The following is a 19,712-nucleotide window of genomic DNA, read 5'->3' as shown; positions in this document are numbered from 1 at the left end:
ACAAGAGATCTCTCTCTTTTTGGCAGGAGTGAGATTGAGAGGGAGTACCTGTAGAACGGAGTGTCGTAAGCCTCCTCGCAGAAGAACTGGTTGATGTACGCTATGAGAACACGTTTGTCCCAATCGTCGGTAATGTGTCCGCCATAGTTGATAATGGCGAATAAGTAGCGGAGGGCGTCCCACGGGACTTCCTCGTATTCCTCTAGGTAGTTCGCGAGGAGATTGTCCGATACCTGCGGGAGTTGAATACATACTCGTATAATCACGTCTGTATCCCTTGCGGGTAAGGCAGAGCTAACAGTCTTGAAAGGACTGAATGGCCACATTCAGCTATTTGGCTTAATGATAGAATTGAGATTCAAATAGTGACAGGTTGCTAGTCCATCGCCTAAAAAAGAATCCCAAGTTTGTAAGCCTATCCCTTAGTCGCCTTTTACGACATCCACGGGAAAGAGATGGAGTGGTCCTATTCTTTTTTGTATTGGTGCCGGGAACCACACGGCACGGAATTGAATACATACTCGTATAATCACGTCTGTATCCCTTGCGGGGTAGGCAGAGCAAACAGTTTTGATAGGACTGAAAGGTCACGTTCTGCTGTGCGGCTTCGTGATGGAATTGAAATACGAATAGGGACAGGTTGCTATGCTGCCGCCTATAAGAAGAATTCCAAGTTTATTAGCCGTTTAGAAAAGAATACTGGTCGAAATTTAATACATTGGCATCTTTGTAAATTGACGATTTTTCGTGTTTCTAAATATTTATAAGAAAATACTTTTTCCCAAGCTCCTCAGAGTCTTTCCAGAAATTAAAGAAGCCTTTGTACTACCTATACATTCCCCACAAGGATCCGAATTTGAATCCTGGTCAGATCGAATAACGAACTGTTTCTAGTAAAACAGTTAAAAACAACTTATTTTTTAAAAGCTATGAATGTGGATGAAGCGAAGGAAGTATGCAGAGATCGTGGCAAGTAGAAAGATGTAGTCTCTGCTTACCCCTCCGGGAAAGAGGCGTGATTTTATGTATGTATGTATTTAAAAAAAAATTAATTTAAAGACGACCAATTTCTTTCAAAGTATATACGTAGTTTCAACAAGCTTAAAGACAGAGAAGCACTTAATATTACGAGAGGTATATTTCGCCAAAAAAAATTACGTCAACATATCAGCGGAGTACTCACATCGAAATCAGCGTCATTGAAACTGTACACAGCGTTGTAGCCGAGCTGCCTGAACCTCTTCCTCGCGATGAGGGTGCAGTGGAAGAAGGAGACGCAGAACAAGAGTCTTCTGTACTTCGGAGTGGCCTCGTCGAATTTGTCCTCATTTATATTTGCAAATATACGGACCAGGTTGCCTTTGAGACCCTGGTGACCAAGTACATACATACATACATATGGTCACGTCTATATCCCTTGCGGGGTAGACAGAGCCACCAGTCTTGAAAAGAATGAATGGCCACGTTCAGCTATTTGGCTCAATGATAGAATTGAGATTCAAATAGTGACAGGTACAGGAACAGGGACTAGCCCATCGCCTAAAAAGGAATCCCAAGTTTGTAAGCCTATTCCTTAGTCGCCTTTTACGACATCCATGGGGAAGAGATGGAGTGGTCCTATTCTTTTTTGTATAAGTGCCGGGTACTACACAGTAACCAAGTATCGTATCTTAAAACTTGTAACATGTGGATGCAAAGGGTTTTCAAAAACCATGCCGACTTCCCGAGATCACCCAAGGTCAAAATGTCTAGAGCCACAAATTTTGCAAAAGAAACCTTGGGTGTTCAAAAGATTTGGTATAATTAACTAAAAAAAATTAAGAAATATATAAGCGCGATCAATGGCACATCTGATCAAACTTAATAGACTGATTGGAGAACTCTTGGATCTGAATTGGAACTCCTTTTCTGAAATAGTTATCTTCTTGACAGTTGCTAAGAGATGAAACATTTTCCTGGACCAACATCTTCTACTGTGGTTTCAGACTTACCTGAGGTGGCTCTGTGGTCATCTTGATGCTTCTCTGAAGAACGTTCAGCGGGAACTTGTCATCAGGCATCGAAGACAACCAGAGCCTGAACCGTGGGTGGATTCGTGGGTTGTCGAACCCATGCAGGTTACCGAGCCACTCCGTGAAAGGCCCTAGGTTCATATTCAAGAAGAACAAATTTGGAAAAGAAATCTCATAAAGAATTTACCAACTTCTGAATAAAGCGCGATCAATGGCACATCTGATCAGACTTGACAGACTGATTGGATCTGAATTGGAACTCCTTTTCTGAAATGGTTATCTTCTTGACAGTTGCTAAGAGATGAAACATTTTCCTGGACCAACATCTTCTACTGTGGTTACAGAGTTACCTGAGGTGGCTCTGTGGTCATCTTGATGCTTCTCTGAAGAACGTTCAGCGGGAACTTGTCATCAGGCATCGAAGACAACCAGAGCCTGAACCGTGGGTGGATTCGTGGGTTGTCGAACCCATGCTGGTTACCAAGCCACTCCGTGAAAGGCCCTAGGTTCATATTCAAGAAGAACAGTTTTGGAAAAGAAATCTCATAAAGAATTTACCAACTTCTGAATAAAGCGCGATCAATGGCACATCTGATCAGACTTGATAGACTGATTGGATCTGAATTGGAACTCCTTTTCTGAAATAGTTATTTCTTGACAGTTGCTAAGAGATGAAACATTTTCCTGGACCAACATCTTCTACTGTGGTTTCAGAGTTACCTGAGGTGGCTCTGTGGTCATCTTGATGCTTCTCTGGAGAACGTTCAGCGGGAACTTGTCATCAGGCATCGAGGACAACCAGAGCCTGAACCGTGGGTGGATTCGTGGGTTGTCGAACCCGCGCAAGCTGCCGAGCCACTCGCAAGCGAGATGACAGTTCGCGAGGAACACCCACCCGCCTTCCTTCATGCCTTGGGATAGCAGTCTGTGGGATAATGAGGAATGAAATTGAGGACATCACAAAGTTTTTGTAAAATGTAAGAAATAAAATGTTGTGTGGTTCCCGGCACCGCAACTAAAATAGGACCACTCTATCTCCTTTCAATGGATGTCGTAATAGGCGACTAAGGGATATGCTTATTAACTTGCTATTCTTCTTTTAGGCGATGGGCTAGCAACCTGTCACTATTTGAATCTCAATTCTATCATTAAGCCAAACAGCTGAACGTGGCGTGACAGTCTCTTCAAGACTGCTGGCTGTATTATTTATATATATATATATGTATGTGTCACAGACAACCGTACTACCGCTGCGCCGCAGAAGCCATGAAACTGGCCGCACTATGTTTTAATTTAAAAAAAATCTTTAGCTGCAATCCACACCATAACTGTTCATAACCTGCCCTAAATTTTCAAACTGTACAGTGCCGTGTTGTTCCCGGCACTATTACAAAAAAGAATAGGACCACTCCATCTCTTTCCCATGGATGTCGTAAAAGGCGACTAAGGAATAGGCTTATAAACTTAGGATTTCTCTTTTAGGCGATGGGCTAGCAACCTGTCACTATTTGAATCTCAATTTTATCTTTGAGCCAAACAGCTGATATTGGCCTATCAGTCTCTTCAAGACTGTTTGCTATGTCTGTCCCGCAGGGGATATAGACATGATTATACATACATATATGTCACAGGCAGGCGTACTACCGCTGCGCTACAGAGGCCGTCAATTTACCGCGCTATGTTTTAAAAAAAAATCTTTGGCCGCAATCCTTAGGTGGTGCAGTGATGATGTGCCTATAATCTGACCAATATTTTCAAACGGTACAGCAGTGGTGGTGTGCCTATAACCTGCCCTAAATTTCCAAACGGTACAGCACCTGGTGGCAGTGGGAGCCTGCCCCTGGCCCAGGCTGAGCGAGTGGAACTTGTCCTCCATCTTGACGTCGCGCGCCAGCTGGATGAGCGCCGCCGTGGGGTCCACGCCGGGGGATAGCACGAACAGCAGCGACGTCTTCCAAGACGACTCCTCCCACGCCATCTGGACCAGAACTCATTCGAGTTTTCAATCTTGGTAGTACCCACTATCAAGATTGAATTTTACAAGATTTTGGGAAGAACTTTTCATTGACTTCTGTAGCGGCCGTTCAGCCTCCATGGACAAACGAGACTCTTTTACTTGACAATTTAGATTACCAAAACCTACTGACAGACTTATGAAAAAAAGGACAATTGACACCAAGACCATAAGACGACAAGACGTATCTTGAACGGGAAAAATTGTGTTTTTATTCAGACACAGACACAAACACAGACAGACAACAGACCCTCGGCCCGTTCAACTTCGGTAAGAACTCTTTATTTACGATAAGGAATAATAATGAGTATTGGCAATGAGGAATTATGAGAATGATTGATAATGATGAAGACTGGTGAAAATGATTAATAATGATGAAGACTGGTGAAAATGATTGATAATGATGAAGACTGGTGGAAATGATTGATAATGATGAAGACTGGTGGAAATGATTGATAATGATGAAGACTGGTGAAAATGATTGATAATGATGAAGACCGTGAAAATGATTGATAATGATGAAGACTGGTAAAATAATTAATAATGATGAAGACTGGTGAAAATGATTGATAATGATGAAGACCGGTGAAAATGATTGATAATGTTGAAGACTGATGAAAATGATTAATAACGAGGATTGATTAAAGTGTCATCGAGAAAAGTGACTGATGACGGTCAATAAAAGTAATTTATAAAGAATGACAATGAAGAACTTTATACTCAACTTTTTCCTATATATTTTGGTTGACTAGAAGAAATCCCGATTGGGATTGTACATATTCTTCTAAATCCAATGACTGTTTTAATTTTTTTATTACATTTATTTTTATGTTCAATAAAGAGTTTACAAACAAACAAGAACGTAGCACCGGATGGTGATGATGATTATGATGGTCAAAAGTACCCGAAACTGCCAAGCTTGCATGAAGAGAGTTATGAATGTGGATGAAGCGAAGGAAGTATGCAGAGATCGTGGCAAGTGGAAAAAGGTAGTCTCTGCCTACACCTCCGGGAAAGAGGCGTGATTTTATGTACGTATGTATGTATGTAAACAAACAAGAACGTGACACCGGCACGCACACCACACATGATGATGGTAATGATGATGATGATGATGGTAATGATGATGATGATGGTAATGATGATGATGATGGTAATGATGATGATGATGATGACGGTAATGATGATGATGATGGTAATGATGATGATGATGATGTCACCTTGATGTCCAGCACGGGCGGCTCGATGTACCGCGGCCCGAGCACGCTGGTCACGAAGGCGGCCACGCAGGCCGACACGCGGTCCACTCTCAACGCTCGGATCCAGAGTATGCGTTGGAACTCGTTGCAAATGTCGTTCCATTCGCCTGATGGAGAAATAATTATGCTTGCATCTAGAACATTCCTTCACAATATTGGGCCGTCTAACGCACTTTCGCAAAAAAGCAAAAGTTGGACTTCCACCGCGGCCATGCATCAATGACTATTTTCCAAGTTATGTACATTAGTTTGAAGATGACTGAACTGATATTTGAAGTAACTGATGCTTTTACGGTGTGGAAACCTGCATATTCGGGCAATTGGATGTGTAACTATTATCGATCCAAAACGGGTTAGGTTCACCTGCAAAGGTCAGACGGGAGTCGCTTCGTGTAAAAACCTGACTCAGCCAACCCAGGATCCATAGTCAAGGACTTACCCCGGGCTCCTCTCCAGAGTGGTAGGATGCAACCTGGACTATAGCCAGGAAGAAGAAGAATAGGCAGTCTACGCGTTATGTACCTGCCGCCTATTGGGCAATTTCAATCACTTTATTTTGTCTTGCCTGATACCAAAGACGTAGAAAAAAAGGCAGACGGAGTTTTACTATAAGGAAAAATGAAGCACCAACATCATCGTCGGGTCTTCCCATACTACACAAGGGGAGTCGGAGTTGATTATTCAGGGCTTTTGGCCCTGTTCAATGATATCATCTCTGCCTAAGAACAGTCGTAGGCATAATTTTCTCCTTATTAATTTTCTCTTTATTTATTAGAAAATTTTTCATCCTTGAGGGCTTCAATGATGCCTAAAACAACTATTCCACGCGGACGAAATCGCGGGCACAGCTTGTTCCTAATATTATCATGCAGAGAATCGCCAGGAGAAAAAAAATACAAACTCAATCAATCACAATGAGACTTACCAATCAATGGCTGGCTCTCCGGCTCAGGATGCAAATACCACTCCTTCCACTCCTTGGAGAAGGTCTCGAACGCGTCGATGACCCCGTGGAATCCTGGTAACTTATCCAGCTCCGTTATGTTGTCCCAACATTCCTCAGGCATCCAATCTGGAAACCGGTGCGTTATTTTGTACATCCCAGGAGAAGAAACGACCCATGGTCTATGGCTACGACATTAAAACATACCTAAATCATATAGACACGACCTGTTTTATATGAATTCTCTCTCATCAATTAATGACACACGAGTTTTATTCGCTTCCAATACCAATACACGTTAAATTAGTCATTTGATGTATGTTATAAATTTTCTCCACATTTTTACATCTTACAAGTACTGAGAAAGACCCTTGATCGCAGAAAAGGCGCTATTTTGTGAATAATATATAACACTAGCTGTGCCCGCGACTCCGTCCGCGTGAAATAGTTATTTTGGGCATCATTGAGGCCCTCAAGGGTGAATAATTTTCCCCGGTTTTTTTTTACATTTTACATTATTTCTTTACTCCTAATAGTTGCAGCGTGATGTTATATGTATATGCCTAAAGCCCTCCTCAATAAATGGTCTATTCAACACAAAATTATTCAATTCGAACCAGTAGCTCCTGAAATTAGCGCGTTCAAACAAACAAACTCTTCAGCTTTCTAATGTTAGTATAGATATGCAGCAGGCCTAAGCTATAATAATAATATTACTGATTTGAAACTTCCGCGTTACATTATACTATTTATAAATAATACAGGTATTAAACGCGCTCGTAACGTACCTTTATTTTATCTCGGAAGTTCGGAATCATTTTACAATGATCCATGGTCACCGAGTGACTTAATGACGACCAAAAATCATTGTAACAGGATTCCGAACGTCCGAGATAAAATAAAGGTCAGTTATATGCACGTTTACCTACATTATTTATAAATAGAATAACAATATTCTCACTGGTAGGATTATCCGGCTGTTCAGATCTATCAAGAACCACTCCGCCCTTCAAAAGGTAGAGGTACTCTTGCATGCTCATCTTGCCCATTTGGAATAGGATACGTGACACCATGTGGAAGGAGAGAAGGAGTTTGTGACGCTCAAATAGAGCACGGCATGTATTCCTGTAAGAGAAGAATCAATAGGGATACATTGACGGCCTGTGTGGCGCAGCGGTATTACGCTTGTCTGTGACACCGGAGGTCCCGGGTTCGAATTCCGGTCGGGGCATGATGAGAAAATAACTTTTTCTGATTGGCTTGGGTATTGGATGTTTATCTATAAGTATAAGTATTTATTATAAAATATAATATCGTTGAGTTAGTATCTCGTAACACAAGTCTTGAACTTACTTCGAGGCTAACAAATCTGTGTAATTTGTCCCGTATATATTATTTATTTATTGTAGAGCGATGTTTAGGGTTCAACGGCAACCAAGGCATTAGCATACTTTGATGTGATTGGCTGAGAGCGTGTGACGTAGAAATGTCGGCACATCGCCATTTTCTTTCTTTTTTTTTGTGCCAGTTATCATATTATTATTTTTTTTTTTCTAAAAATTCTTTTCACTTACTTATAAACAGAGTATGTGTGAAACTCGTTCAGATTACTGATCCTGTCTTCCAGCTCGCCCCCCTTGGGACTCCTGTCGATGGAGTACATGAACAGGTCGGTGTAGGCGTCCAGGGAGAACTGGTACATGGGGTCGATTCTGGAGAGGTCGTTCAAGGCGAAGAAAAGTACAGAAGCCCGCACGGCTGTCGGCACATAGCCCTGAAGAGTTAGGATAGTCGTTAAACGAATTGTGAAAATTTGCAAGTGATAACATTTGAAGCTGGTTTAATTTATTTCATTCATTCATATAATCACGTCTTGTGGGATAAACAGAGCGAACAGTCTCGAAAAACTGATAGGCCACGTTCAGCAGTCTACCCCGCAAGAGATATAGACGTGATCATATGTATGTTTCGACTTTTTAAAAAAAACCAACACTCTTCAGAGACATACCTGTCTAGCACTGTCAATCTCCTTCTCAGTGTCCTGCGAGGTGATCAGCGCCTCCTTCACTTCCAACGAGGTTCTCTGCGAAGTCTGCAACGTGATGAAGAGTTCCTCGTTCTCCAGCAGCGGCACTTGGGATTCGTACATGATGCGGAGAAGATCGTTTTCCAAGTCCACCTGGGAGGGAAGAAAATGCTGCAGTGCAGTTTGTTACCGCTTCTTCTGCGCTGTCGCTTTGAAAGCGGCTGTAAACTTAGTTTTAACTAATTTATTTGACGTCAACCAATGTTGTGAAACCAAAAGATATGACAATTATTAAATAATATGAAGTGTCTTAAAAAATAATTAAAAATTTGGAATTTGAATTTCAAGACATACTAAACAAGAAGGCACGGTGTCACTATATTTCCCGTTATAATATCCCGAATAATCACTTTAATACATACATACATAAAATCACGCCTCTTTCCCGGAGGGGTAGGCAGAGACTACCTCTTTCCACTTGCCACGATCTCTGCATACTTCTTTCGCTTCGTCCACATTCATAACTCTCTTCATACAAGCTCGGCGGTTTCGGGTACTTTTGACCTGACCCTTTACCAGGACGTCCTTAATTTGATCAAGATACGTTCGTCTAGGTCTTCCCACTCCGACCTTTCCCTCCACACTCTCCTTGTATATCTGCTTAGTCAACCTGCTTTCATTCATCCTCTCCACATGACCGAACCATCTTAACATACCCTTTTCTATTCCTGTAACTACATCTTCTTTCACATCACAACATTCCCTTATCACGCTGTTCCTTATCCTGTCACTCAATTTCACACCCATCATACTCCTTAACGCTCTCATTTCCACTGCATTTATTCTGCTTTCATGCTTCTTTTGCCATACCCAACTTTCACTCCCATACATTAATGTCGGGACCAACACGCCCCTGTGCACAGCCAGTCGAGCCTTTTTGGATAGTTTCTGACTGCTCATAAAGGCATGCAAAGCTCCATTCACCATGTTCCCCGCGTTCACTCTCCTTTCAATATCACTATTATACTTGCCATCTGATGTAAACTTTGATCCTAGATATACAAACTCTTTCACTTGCTCCACTTTTTCTCCTCCAATCAAAATATTACATGCTGTCATTTCTTTCTCCATTTCAAAAACCAGTGTTTTAGTTTTACTTACGTTCACTTTCATTCCTTTCTCTTTTAAAGCTTCATGCATACAGTTTACCATCTCCTGTAACTCCTCCGCTGATGACGCCAGTATAACCTGATCGTCGGCATAGAGCAGACATTTGACGAGTAACTCATTCATCCTTAATCCACTTTTAGACTCTTTCAAATCTGTCAAACAGCTATCAGTTGAACAGCCACGGTGACGCAACACATCCTTGCCTAACGCCTTTCTCAATCTTAAACCACTCAGTGTGCGCTCCGTTTATCCTGACACAAGCACTCGAATCCTCATATAAGGATTTCAGTGCTCGTATTAAGAGACTGCTCACCCCATGCATAGAAAGTGCTGACCACAATTCATTCCTCTCAACTCTGTCATAGGCCTTTTCCAGATCTACGAATGTGCAATAGACTTTTTGACTCTTGGCCAAAAACTTTTCGGCTATGCACCGCAAGGAAAAGACCTGATCAGTACATCCCATTCCCTTTCGAAATCCCGCTTGAGCATCCCATATTTTGTCATCAGTTTCATTCCTGACTCTATTAATCAATACCTTAGCATACAATTTGCCGACGACGCTAAGCAGGCTTATACCACGATAATTTTTGCAGTCCAGCTGTGACCCTTTTCCTTTGTAAAGTGGCACGATAACAGCCTTACACCAATCTTTTGGTACTCGGCCGCTTCTCCAACACAAATTGAAAAGGCAGTACAACTGACTAGCTACTACGCCTTTTCCTGCTTTAAGCATCTCGACCGACACTCTATCACACCCAGCAGCCTTTCCCGCTTTCATACTCTTAAGTGCTTCCACAAATTCGAACATTTCAATTTCGCCTTCCATCTCATTCTCTTTTTCTTCGCTATAGCAGAAATCTTTCTTATTTCCTTCCTTTTTTCAAATAAACTTTCAAAATAGTCCTTCCATATCTTTAGTACACATTCTTCTCCTTTCACAACGCTACCATCCTGGCATCTGATCCTAGTCAGCTCTCTGGTTATAGTATTTCCTCGGGCTGACCTTACGGATTTCCAGAATACTTTCAGATTTGACTGAAAGTCTTCTGATAGCCTTTTATCAAAATCCTCTTTATACTCTTCTTTCTTTCTAATCACAGCTTTCTTAACCAAATCTTTCATTTTCTTATATTCCTTACGTGCTTCATTCACATCTTCATCTATAACCTCTTGCATTCTTAAGTTAGCTTTTGCTGCTAACAAATCCAGCCATGCTTTCTTCTTTAATCGCACAAGTTCTTGCACATCTTTACTCATCCACGCATTTTTGTGATTTTTTCCTTTCCTTCTTCTACTTACACCACACACTTCAACAGCTACTTTCACAATTCTTTCTTTAAATTCCTTCCATCCATCTTCAATATCGCTCATTTCATCTAAATCTTCAAATTCATCCTTCAGTCTATTAATATACTTCTTACCTACATCCATATCTTGCAAATTTTCTACTTTTACTCTTTCCAAAGCGCTGGTTTGCTCCCTTACCCTGTGCCGCCAGCGATTGAAGATACCCCTTATCCGGGATATCACCAGTAAATGGTCCGAGTCAATGCCAGCACCGCGATATGCACGGGTATCCAGCACTTTGTTCTTCAATCTTTCATCTACAATCACAAAGTCTATCATACTTTTTAAAATACCTTCCACTCTTGTGTAGGTGTGGATCTCTTTATGTTGAAACATTGAGTTCGACACAAAAAGATCCCACTCTAGACAAATTTCTAATACACTTCTTCCATTATCATTCACCTTTTCGTCACCAAACGCACCAAGCACCTTTTCATATCCATCACGCTTTACACCCACCCATCCATTAAAATCACCTAACATAATAATCTTCTCATTTGGCTTGGTAACTTTCAATACTTCTCTTACACTATTCCAGAACTCCTCGTTTTCGCTTTTTGCTGATGTTGTACCCCTCGAACCCACATCCCAAGGTGCATAAACACCTAGAACGAAGATCCGAGTGATTCCAACTTTCAGCCTAATCCATAGAAGACGAGGGCTGACACACTCATACTCATTCACGCACTCAGCCATTCGTGCAGAAAGAATTAGACCGACCCCTTGACAGCCTCGGCTGGTACTGGAAATTCCAGACCAATACGCCGTGTAAGGGCCGTGCTGCGTCGCGTCGCATCCTTTCCGCTTCGTTTCATTCACGCACAACACATCCAAACGTCTTTCATCCATCATCTGGCATACTTCCTCAATCTTATCCTTCATTCCTCCTCTTACATTCATCGTCGCAAAGCGGCTTTCAGCAGACCGCATACCGCTCCCGCCGGGAACGAGACGTGATGGGGTGCGGACACCATCGCCGCCATCTAGGTGCTCTTTCAAAAAATTTGCATCCATGCGATTCCCACGAGACGCTAGGGAAAAATTTTGTCCGCCCCAGCAGAGCCCCGCATGCCAGGGTAAGGCTAGCCATTACCTGGGGGTCGCCCAACCCCATGGCGGAAGTGGCACGCTCGAGACTAGGCTCGCCCCTAGCCATGCATCCATCGGCGCGGCAGACCTTAGATTGGCAGGGATTTACATTAAAGAGGAATCCCAAGTCTATCCCTTAGTCGGCTCTTACGACATCCGTGGGAAAGAGATGGAGTGGTCCTATTCTTTTGTAATGGTGCCGGGAACCACACGGCAATAAATAAATTACTACTAATTTAATTACTACAGGCAAACTATTTAAAATCATAAGAAACATTCATATAATTTACAAAAAATCCCTGCTGAGAAATAAATTCGTTAAAAACATATTTGTAATTTTGACTAATCTCTACCCGTGTTATTATTTTTTCATAGGTAGTTACTATAACTTTTTAATAGTTTAATCACTTTAATACAAGCCGGATAATCACTTTAATCAAATCCGCTGTTAAAAAGAACTCAGAAGGCGAGAAGAAATATAAATCTTTTCTTTTTATTATTAGTGTGGACGGGTGGTGTCAGGAATTTTAGAATTTTTTTTTTTGCGAAAGTAATCACAAATTTCTCCAGCAAAAGTCAACAATCAATAGAATTGTGATTACGCTTTAACGTGCGTGCATAATGAGTTCGAGTCCTGGTCAGTTAAATTATTTTTCACTTTATTCGTAATTTTTTTTGACCCTGTCCACACTAATAATAAAGAGAGAAGATTTGTACGTTTGTTAAGAATAAACTCAAAAACTACTGGACTGATTTTCACGAGATTTAGCTCAGATAGTTTAGCAGATTTAGACATTCGGAAGTGACATAGGCTACTTTTTCTGAAATTCTCACTGGAGCGAAGCCCGATGCAATAGCTAGTCTTATATTATTTTATAACATTGTAATATAAGCATCCTTCATCATAATATCCAAAAGTTGTATCACTTAAAAAAAATCTCATTCTAAATTCCAAAAATCTTACAATAACTAAAGTTTCATCACAAACTTACCAGAACCTTCTTGTTGTTAGCGATTGTCATCACCAGATTGTCCTTCATCAACTCCAGCTGCGGCCTCTCCTTCCTCACCACGATGCCCAACAGTTGTGAAGTCAAACCTTGTTCCTTCACCGCGAAATTCACCATTGTTGTTTTTGTGAGTACCTCAGGGGTGTACGCTGGGTTTCCTACACAAGAATATGAGATGACTCAAAATTACATCTTATAAAATGCAACATAGGGTTTGTTGAGATGGTTCGGTCATGTGGAGAGGATGAATGAAAACAGGTTGACTGAGCTGATATACAAGGAGAGTGTGGAGGGAAAGGTCGGAGTGGGAAGACGTAGACGAACGTATCTTGATCAAATTAAGGACGTCCTGGTAAAGGGTCAGGTCAAAAGTACCCGAAACCGCCGAGCTTGTATGAAGAGAGTTATGAATGTGGATGAAGCGAAGGAAATATGCAGAGATCGTGGCAAGTGGAAAGAAAGAGGCGTGATTTTATGTATGTATGTATGTACATAGGGTTTCAAATTGATCGAAATGAGTCAAACGCATCAATAATCATCAAAAGAAACTTTACAAACATTAATTAGGATTAATCTTATTGTAAGGTTTTTCTAAATTCACGTAGAAACAGTAAATTTATAGAATCAGCGGATTTATGATGTGACGGACAAAAATTTGTATACATATAGGTATACGATAAATAAGCATTATAAATACCAAAATACATACATACATATAATCACATTTTAAACAAATAAACTTATTTCCGCATATATAATGTTAGTTGGAATTTATATTATTTTTATGTATATTTAGTTCCGTGTGGTTCCCGGCACCAATAGAAAAAGAATAGGACCACTCCATCTCTTTCACATGGATGTCGTAAAAGGCGACTAAGCGAAAGGCTTATAAACTTGGGGTTCTTCTTTTAGGGGATGGGCTAGCAACCTGTAACTATTTGAATCCCAATTCTATCATTAATCCAAACAGCTGAACGTGGCCCATCAGTCTCTTCAAGACTGTACGGTTCTGTCTACCCCGCAAGGGATATAGACGTGTACGTTTGTATCTATGTACTCACCTAGTTTAGTAGTGAGATACATCCTAAAATTGGTATTGTATGGCACCATTTTCTCATTGAATTTGATCACCAGGTCCTTCCCGATTCTCACTATCGCCTTGTCCAAAATAGGTTGTATGGAAGGTTCCAGGATTTCCCCCACGTTCTGGACCAGAACCGGTTTACCTTCTTGGAGACACGTCTCCATGATTTTCAGGTAGTTCGGTTGGCCGAAATCGACGACCTGTTTAAATAAATTTATTTATTTAACTTTATCGCACACAATACAAATGTATAGCACAATTGGCGGACTTAATGCTAGAAGCATTATCTACCAGTCAACCATTGGGTCTGACAGAGAACTTTATGTGGGGTTAAACTAAATAAATATATTTATACCTACACAAAATATAAAATGAAATAATTATAATATACATATATAAAAACTACAAATTTAAAATGACTTGAATGAAAAACGAAAGAAAATATTTTTATTTTAATACAATTTATTTATTTAATAATTTATGTACACAGCAAAACGTCGTTATGTTATGTGTTATGTTTATCTATATTTGTATTTATTATAAAATATAGTACCGTTGAGTTAGTATCGCGTAACACAAGTCTCGAACTTACTTCGAGGCTAACTCAATCTGTGTAATTTGTCCCGTATATATTTATTACTAGCTGTGCCCGCGACTTCGTCCGCGTGTAATAGTTATTTTGGGCATCATTGAAGCCCTCAAGGATGAACAATATTCCCCGTTTTTTTTTTCACATTTTCCATTACATCTTCGCTCCTAATAGTTGCAACGTGATGTTTTATAGCCTAAAGCCTTCCTAGATAAATGGTCTATTCAACACAAAAAGAATTTTTCAATTTGAACCAGAAGTTCCTGAGGTTAGCGCGTTCAAACAAACAAACAAACAAACAAACTCTTCAGCTTTATAATATTAGTACAGATTATTATTTAATTAATGACTGATGAAACAACGTTGGTTTAACCTGTATATCATTCTTCTCTTCAAGTCTAGAAATCCAGATGAGAGCCTGGCCTTGTGGATCGACAGCCAAAGGCCAGCGGTTCGCGCGTACCACTATAATGCCATTCTCAGCGCTGAAGTTGTCATCTGTTATTTCAATGTATTCCATTAACATACATACATACATCCTATTCTTCTTTAAAAAAAAGAATAGGACCACTCCTTGTTTTTCCCATGGACTTGGGATTTGGGATTCTTCTTTTAGGCGATGGGTTAGCAACCTGTCACTATTTGAATCTCAATTCTATCTTAAAGCCAAATAGCTGAACGTGGCCTATAAGCCTATCAGTTTATAAGCCAATTTCTTATTTGCCTTTTATGACATCCACAGGAAAGAGATGGAGTGGTCCTATTCTTTTTTCTATTGGTGCAGGGAAGTGAGCAAAATATTTGCTTACATAATTTCTTTAATTCGTTCTTCTTCTTCGTCGTTACCTTTTCCCACTATCTACGCGGGGTCGACACAGTATGTTAGTTTTTTCCAATTACTTCAGTCAATTGCGATCTCACTGGTCACTCCCTTTCTCCTCTTACTATCCTTTACGCCGACCATCCATCTCATTTTCGGTCTTCCCCTATTTCTTAAACCTTTCACTTCCATATTTAAGACTTAAGTAACATGACCTTCTCCTCTGCTCATGATGTGTCCGTACCAACCCAACTTATAACCATTCATCTTTTCATTTATTGGAGCTTTTTTCATACTTTTTGTACATACATATGGTTACGTCTATATCCCTTGCGGGGTAGACAGAACTAACAGTCTTGTAAAGACTGAATGGCCACGTTCAGCTATTTAGCTTAATGATAGAATTGAGATTCAAATAGAGACAGGTTGCTAGCCCATCGCCTAAAAAAAGAATCCCGAGTTTGTAAGCCTATCCCTTAGTCGCCTTTTACGACATCCATGGGAAAGAGATGGAGTGGTCCTATTCCAATTCCAAATATTTAAGACTCTTTAGTAACATGACCATCCTCTCTTCTCATGACGTGTCCGTACCAACCCAGCTCATGACCATTCATCTCTTCATTAATGGTGCTACTTTCATACTTTTTGAAGGTAATTAATTTGACCACTCACCCGGCAACCCCATATAGTTCCAGTCTCGCAGAGTGGCGTCGTCCAAGAGGAAATATTTCATGCTGAGTTCCATCGTCACTGGCAATTGCTCATTGTAAACCTGTTTCACAAATAGTTACAACAAATTTCCAAATTTATCATGGCAAAAATATATTTTTTTTTATATTCCGACTAGCTGTCCCGGCAAACGTTGTTTTGCCATATAGGTAAATAATTTTTAAGTAATTTCTTGTTACAAACAAAATGTTAAGGGTAGACAACCCTTATGACTAAGGAGTATGAAAAGTAGATGTTGGCCGATTCTCAGACTCAATATGCTCACAAAATTTAATGAGAATCGGTCGGATACAAACATAAAATCACGCTATTTCCCGGAGGGGTAGGCTGAGACTACATTTTTCCACTTGCCACGATCTCTGCATACTTCCTTCGCTTCATCCATATACATTAACTCTTTCCATGCAACTTCGAAGCTAACTCAATCTGTGTAATTTGTCCCGTATATATTAAATTTATTTATCTATTCTCACCGCACCCCATCTCTATTGTCTTTTTCGAACAAACTTTCTCTCACCTCCCTAAACCAGTCGTCCATTAGATCCTCTCTGTACTCCGATACAAATGGACCCAGGTAGGCCACGAACCCAGTCGCGATGAGGCAGTCACCAGGAAGGTTGTCGAATTCCTTGTCCAAACGCTCCACTGTCAGTTCCCACCTTTCTCGTTCACCTGATAAAGAATATACCTTTTTGTTTTTACTGAACAAAACAGATATATCAACAATAAATATATAATAGAAAACATATACAAAAAGGTTGTTATAAAAAATTGTTCATAACATCCTCCATATATATAACATACAATATATAACACAAGCTATATATATTAATTATTATTAATTATAATTGTATTAAATATATATACATAGCTTGGCATGCAACATAGAATTGTTATAAGCGTATTATTTATAAAAAAAAAGTTATTAACACGTGTTGTGTTGAAAATAATCTGGAACTGAGAAATAAACGAAGGAGTAAATTAATATTCTTCATTCCATTCATTCATTGAATGAACAATCAATTTATACGACGAAGAACAAAAAGAAGAGTGAACAATGAAAAATGAAGAATCATATTCTCTAGCAGCAACACCAATCAATCAGGTACCAACCCGAGAGGCCGCTGATGAGCGCCTCGGCCCGCTCCAGCTTGAGCTGCAGCATGCGCGACTTCCTCTCCAGCTCGTCCTTCTGCGCCACCTTCTCGTCGTACTCCTTCTGCAGGCGCGCTATCATCTCGCTCAGCTCCCGCAGCTTGGCCCTGGCCTCCGCTAATATCTGCTGCTTCATCCGTAACGATTCCAACGCCTCCTCTAGACGCTCTTTCTTGGGCTTCACAATTCTGTATAGAAAACAAAATTACTAAGTAAATATCTGCTGCTTCATCCGTAACGATTCCAACGCCTCCTCTAGGCGCTCTTTCTTGGGCTTCACAATTCTGTATAAACAACAAAATTACTTTGTACGGACGAGCCCTCGGTTCTTCACCCAATAAATTGGGAGAACTTCTGGAAACGAGTATGCCAGCCTACCCACTAAGGTCCGCGCTTCTTGCCATTTTGAGGGCATTCTACCCTGATAAGTAAGCCTGACCTTCGTGACAACTATTACCCAATCAAATACGTCCTTGTCTAACACGGTCAACCAAACACAGACCCGTGATCTCATCAATCAGAGACAAGTTCTCACTAGGACGCCAAACGCCGAAAAAAACCTAACAAAATAATATGACAATTAAAATCTATATAATAACTTACTTGTAAACCTTCCCATATTTCTCAATGGCTCTGACCCACAAACACAGTGACTTCGCTGCATTGGACACCGTGCCAATGATCTCTGGATCGAACTCCGGCTTAGCAGTATAAGTGCCGATCTTCTTTAACGTCTTATCAGATATATTATCTTTGTCGAACTCTCGCAGTTTGTCGAGGAAGTATTGATCGCCGAGCTGACGTTTCGCTTCGGCCCATGTCGGCTCCTTCTGCAATACATTCAGAAAGCAATCATAGAAATCAATTAATATAATCGTCTATCTTTCATCGCGAGAAACAACAATTTCTCGCGATGAAAGATCGAGGATTGTGACGACGTGCCACCTCGTTCTTCCCGGTGCCCCTTTTTACAGCCCGGGAGCCCTATAACCTTCGGTCTACTTCAGCGCTCACCAAGTTAAATAGCTCGCTATACTCTGGCGGCTACATGCTGGATCTCGTGTCTATAACTAAATCCACTCTCTTACAACTTGTTAAACTAGTCTTAGTCTTTATTCTATGAATTTTTAAACAATCTGTCATCATACATTCAGAAAGTTGATGTTTCTCGCATTAAAAGATCGACGATTATGCTGACGTGCCACTTCGTTCTTCCCGGCGCCCCTCTTCACAGCCCGGGAGCCCTACCTGTGGACTACCACAGCGCTCACCAAGTTAAGTAGCTCGCTATCCTTTGCCGGCTTCTTGCTGGAACTCGCGTCTATAGCTAAACCCACACTCCCTTACAACTTGTTAAACTAGTCCTAATACAGATTATCTTTATTCTATCATTTTTTAAACAATCTCTCATCCCTCTTGTCTGCGACGTTTTACCTAAAATGGAACACGATTGAACGGGCTGAGGATCTGGTACTTTTGGATGTTCAAGGCCATCCAAAAGTCTAGTTTTCGTCAAGGTTTTGTCGTCGTCTTAGTCAAATTTCGATTAACCTTTTTTCATCAATATGTCAAGTCAAAGTGTCTGTCTGCCCATGGAGGCTGAACGGCCGCTACGATGGAATAAGAAATTTTGTAGAATTAACTATTTAACGTTATCTATAAACAAAAAAATTACAGTCGATAAAATTCATAAGAGCTATCTGTTTGGATAAAATATTCACAATAACCAGCCGAGTTGCGTTACATACATTTTCATATTCTTTGAGGTCAATTGTATAACAGAGAAATAACTTTAAACCCATATGGACATGAAACACAAACAATTTTCTAAACAAGACCAAGAAGAGAAACAGCCTTTATCAGTGCATATACTAAACTAGCTGTGCCCGCGACTTCGTCCACGTGGCCTAGTTATTATGACCATCATTGAAGCCCTCAAGGATGAATAATATTTCACCCGTATTTTTCACATTTTCCATTATTTCTTTGCTACTTAAAGTTGCAGCGTGACGTTATATAGCCTAAAGCCTTCCTCGATAAATGGTCTATTCGACGCAAAAATAATTTTTCAATGCGAACCAGCAGTTCCTGAGATAAGCGCGTTCAAACAAACAAACAAACTCTTCAGCTTTATAATATTAGTATGTAGACTGACCTGTAGCAGTATCAATACTGCCTCTAACACCATTTCCACCTTCTGAGGAGGCTTGGCGTAAGACTTCACCTCGGTAATGTCCTTCTTGTTCAGCGCGTCCAGTGCCTACAACATTGTTCTAATTTAACTTCCCATATCGGTGGCAAAGTATTAAGTAAGTGTTCGATTTGAACAAGAAGATGGCGCTGTTTTTTATTTTTAAATATTGTAAAAAACCGCGAGAAACTAGTCAAAAATGTTTCTCATACATATAGTCACGTCTATATCCCTTGCGGTGTAAGCACAGCCGCTTTGGATTGAGATTCAT

At 40.5% G+C, this 19,712-nt stretch overlaps 1 protein-coding gene across 1 annotated transcript in view; it reads right to left on the bottom strand.

Annotated features, from left to right (window-relative positions):
• The window catches only part of LOC106132250 (dynein axonemal heavy chain 2), a 73,056-nt gene that overhangs the window by 5,847 nt on the left and 47,497 nt on the right, over positions 1 to 19,712 (bottom strand). Inside the window, exons 59-75 of the mRNA XM_060948014.1 lie at positions 19,406 to 19,510; positions 17,854 to 18,080; positions 17,209 to 17,438; positions 16,613 to 16,767; positions 16,039 to 16,138; positions 14,920 to 15,044; positions 13,935 to 14,157; positions 12,856 to 13,031; positions 8,237 to 8,407; positions 7,803 to 8,002; positions 7,190 to 7,353; positions 6,211 to 6,357; positions 5,247 to 5,392; positions 3,830 to 3,990; positions 2,733 to 2,937; positions 1,184 to 1,369; positions 49 to 233 (exon numbers count right to left, since the gene is read on the bottom strand). Coding sequence (XP_060803997.1) covers positions 49 to 233; positions 1,184 to 1,369; positions 2,733 to 2,937; positions 3,830 to 3,990; positions 5,247 to 5,392; positions 6,211 to 6,357; positions 7,190 to 7,353; positions 7,803 to 8,002; positions 8,237 to 8,407; positions 12,856 to 13,031; positions 13,935 to 14,157; positions 14,920 to 15,044; positions 16,039 to 16,138; positions 16,613 to 16,767; positions 17,209 to 17,438; positions 17,854 to 18,080; positions 19,406 to 19,510 — 2,906 coding nt within the window. The remainder of the gene's footprint in view (positions 1 to 48; positions 234 to 1,183; positions 1,370 to 2,732; positions 2,938 to 3,829; positions 3,991 to 5,246; positions 5,393 to 6,210; positions 6,358 to 7,189; positions 7,354 to 7,802; positions 8,003 to 8,236; positions 8,408 to 12,855; positions 13,032 to 13,934; positions 14,158 to 14,919; positions 15,045 to 16,038; positions 16,139 to 16,612; positions 16,768 to 17,208; positions 17,439 to 17,853; positions 18,081 to 19,405; positions 19,511 to 19,712) is intronic.

The sequence above is a fragment of the Amyelois transitella genome, chromosome 14 (genome assembly GCF_032362555.1).
Source record: "Amyelois transitella isolate CPQ chromosome 14, ilAmyTran1.1, whole genome shotgun sequence".
Lineage (NCBI taxonomy): Eukaryota > Metazoa > Arthropoda > Insecta > Lepidoptera > Pyralidae > Amyelois > Amyelois transitella.
Note: the sequence above shows the minus strand (reverse complement) of the source record. Positions and strands in the feature narration are given on the sequence as shown.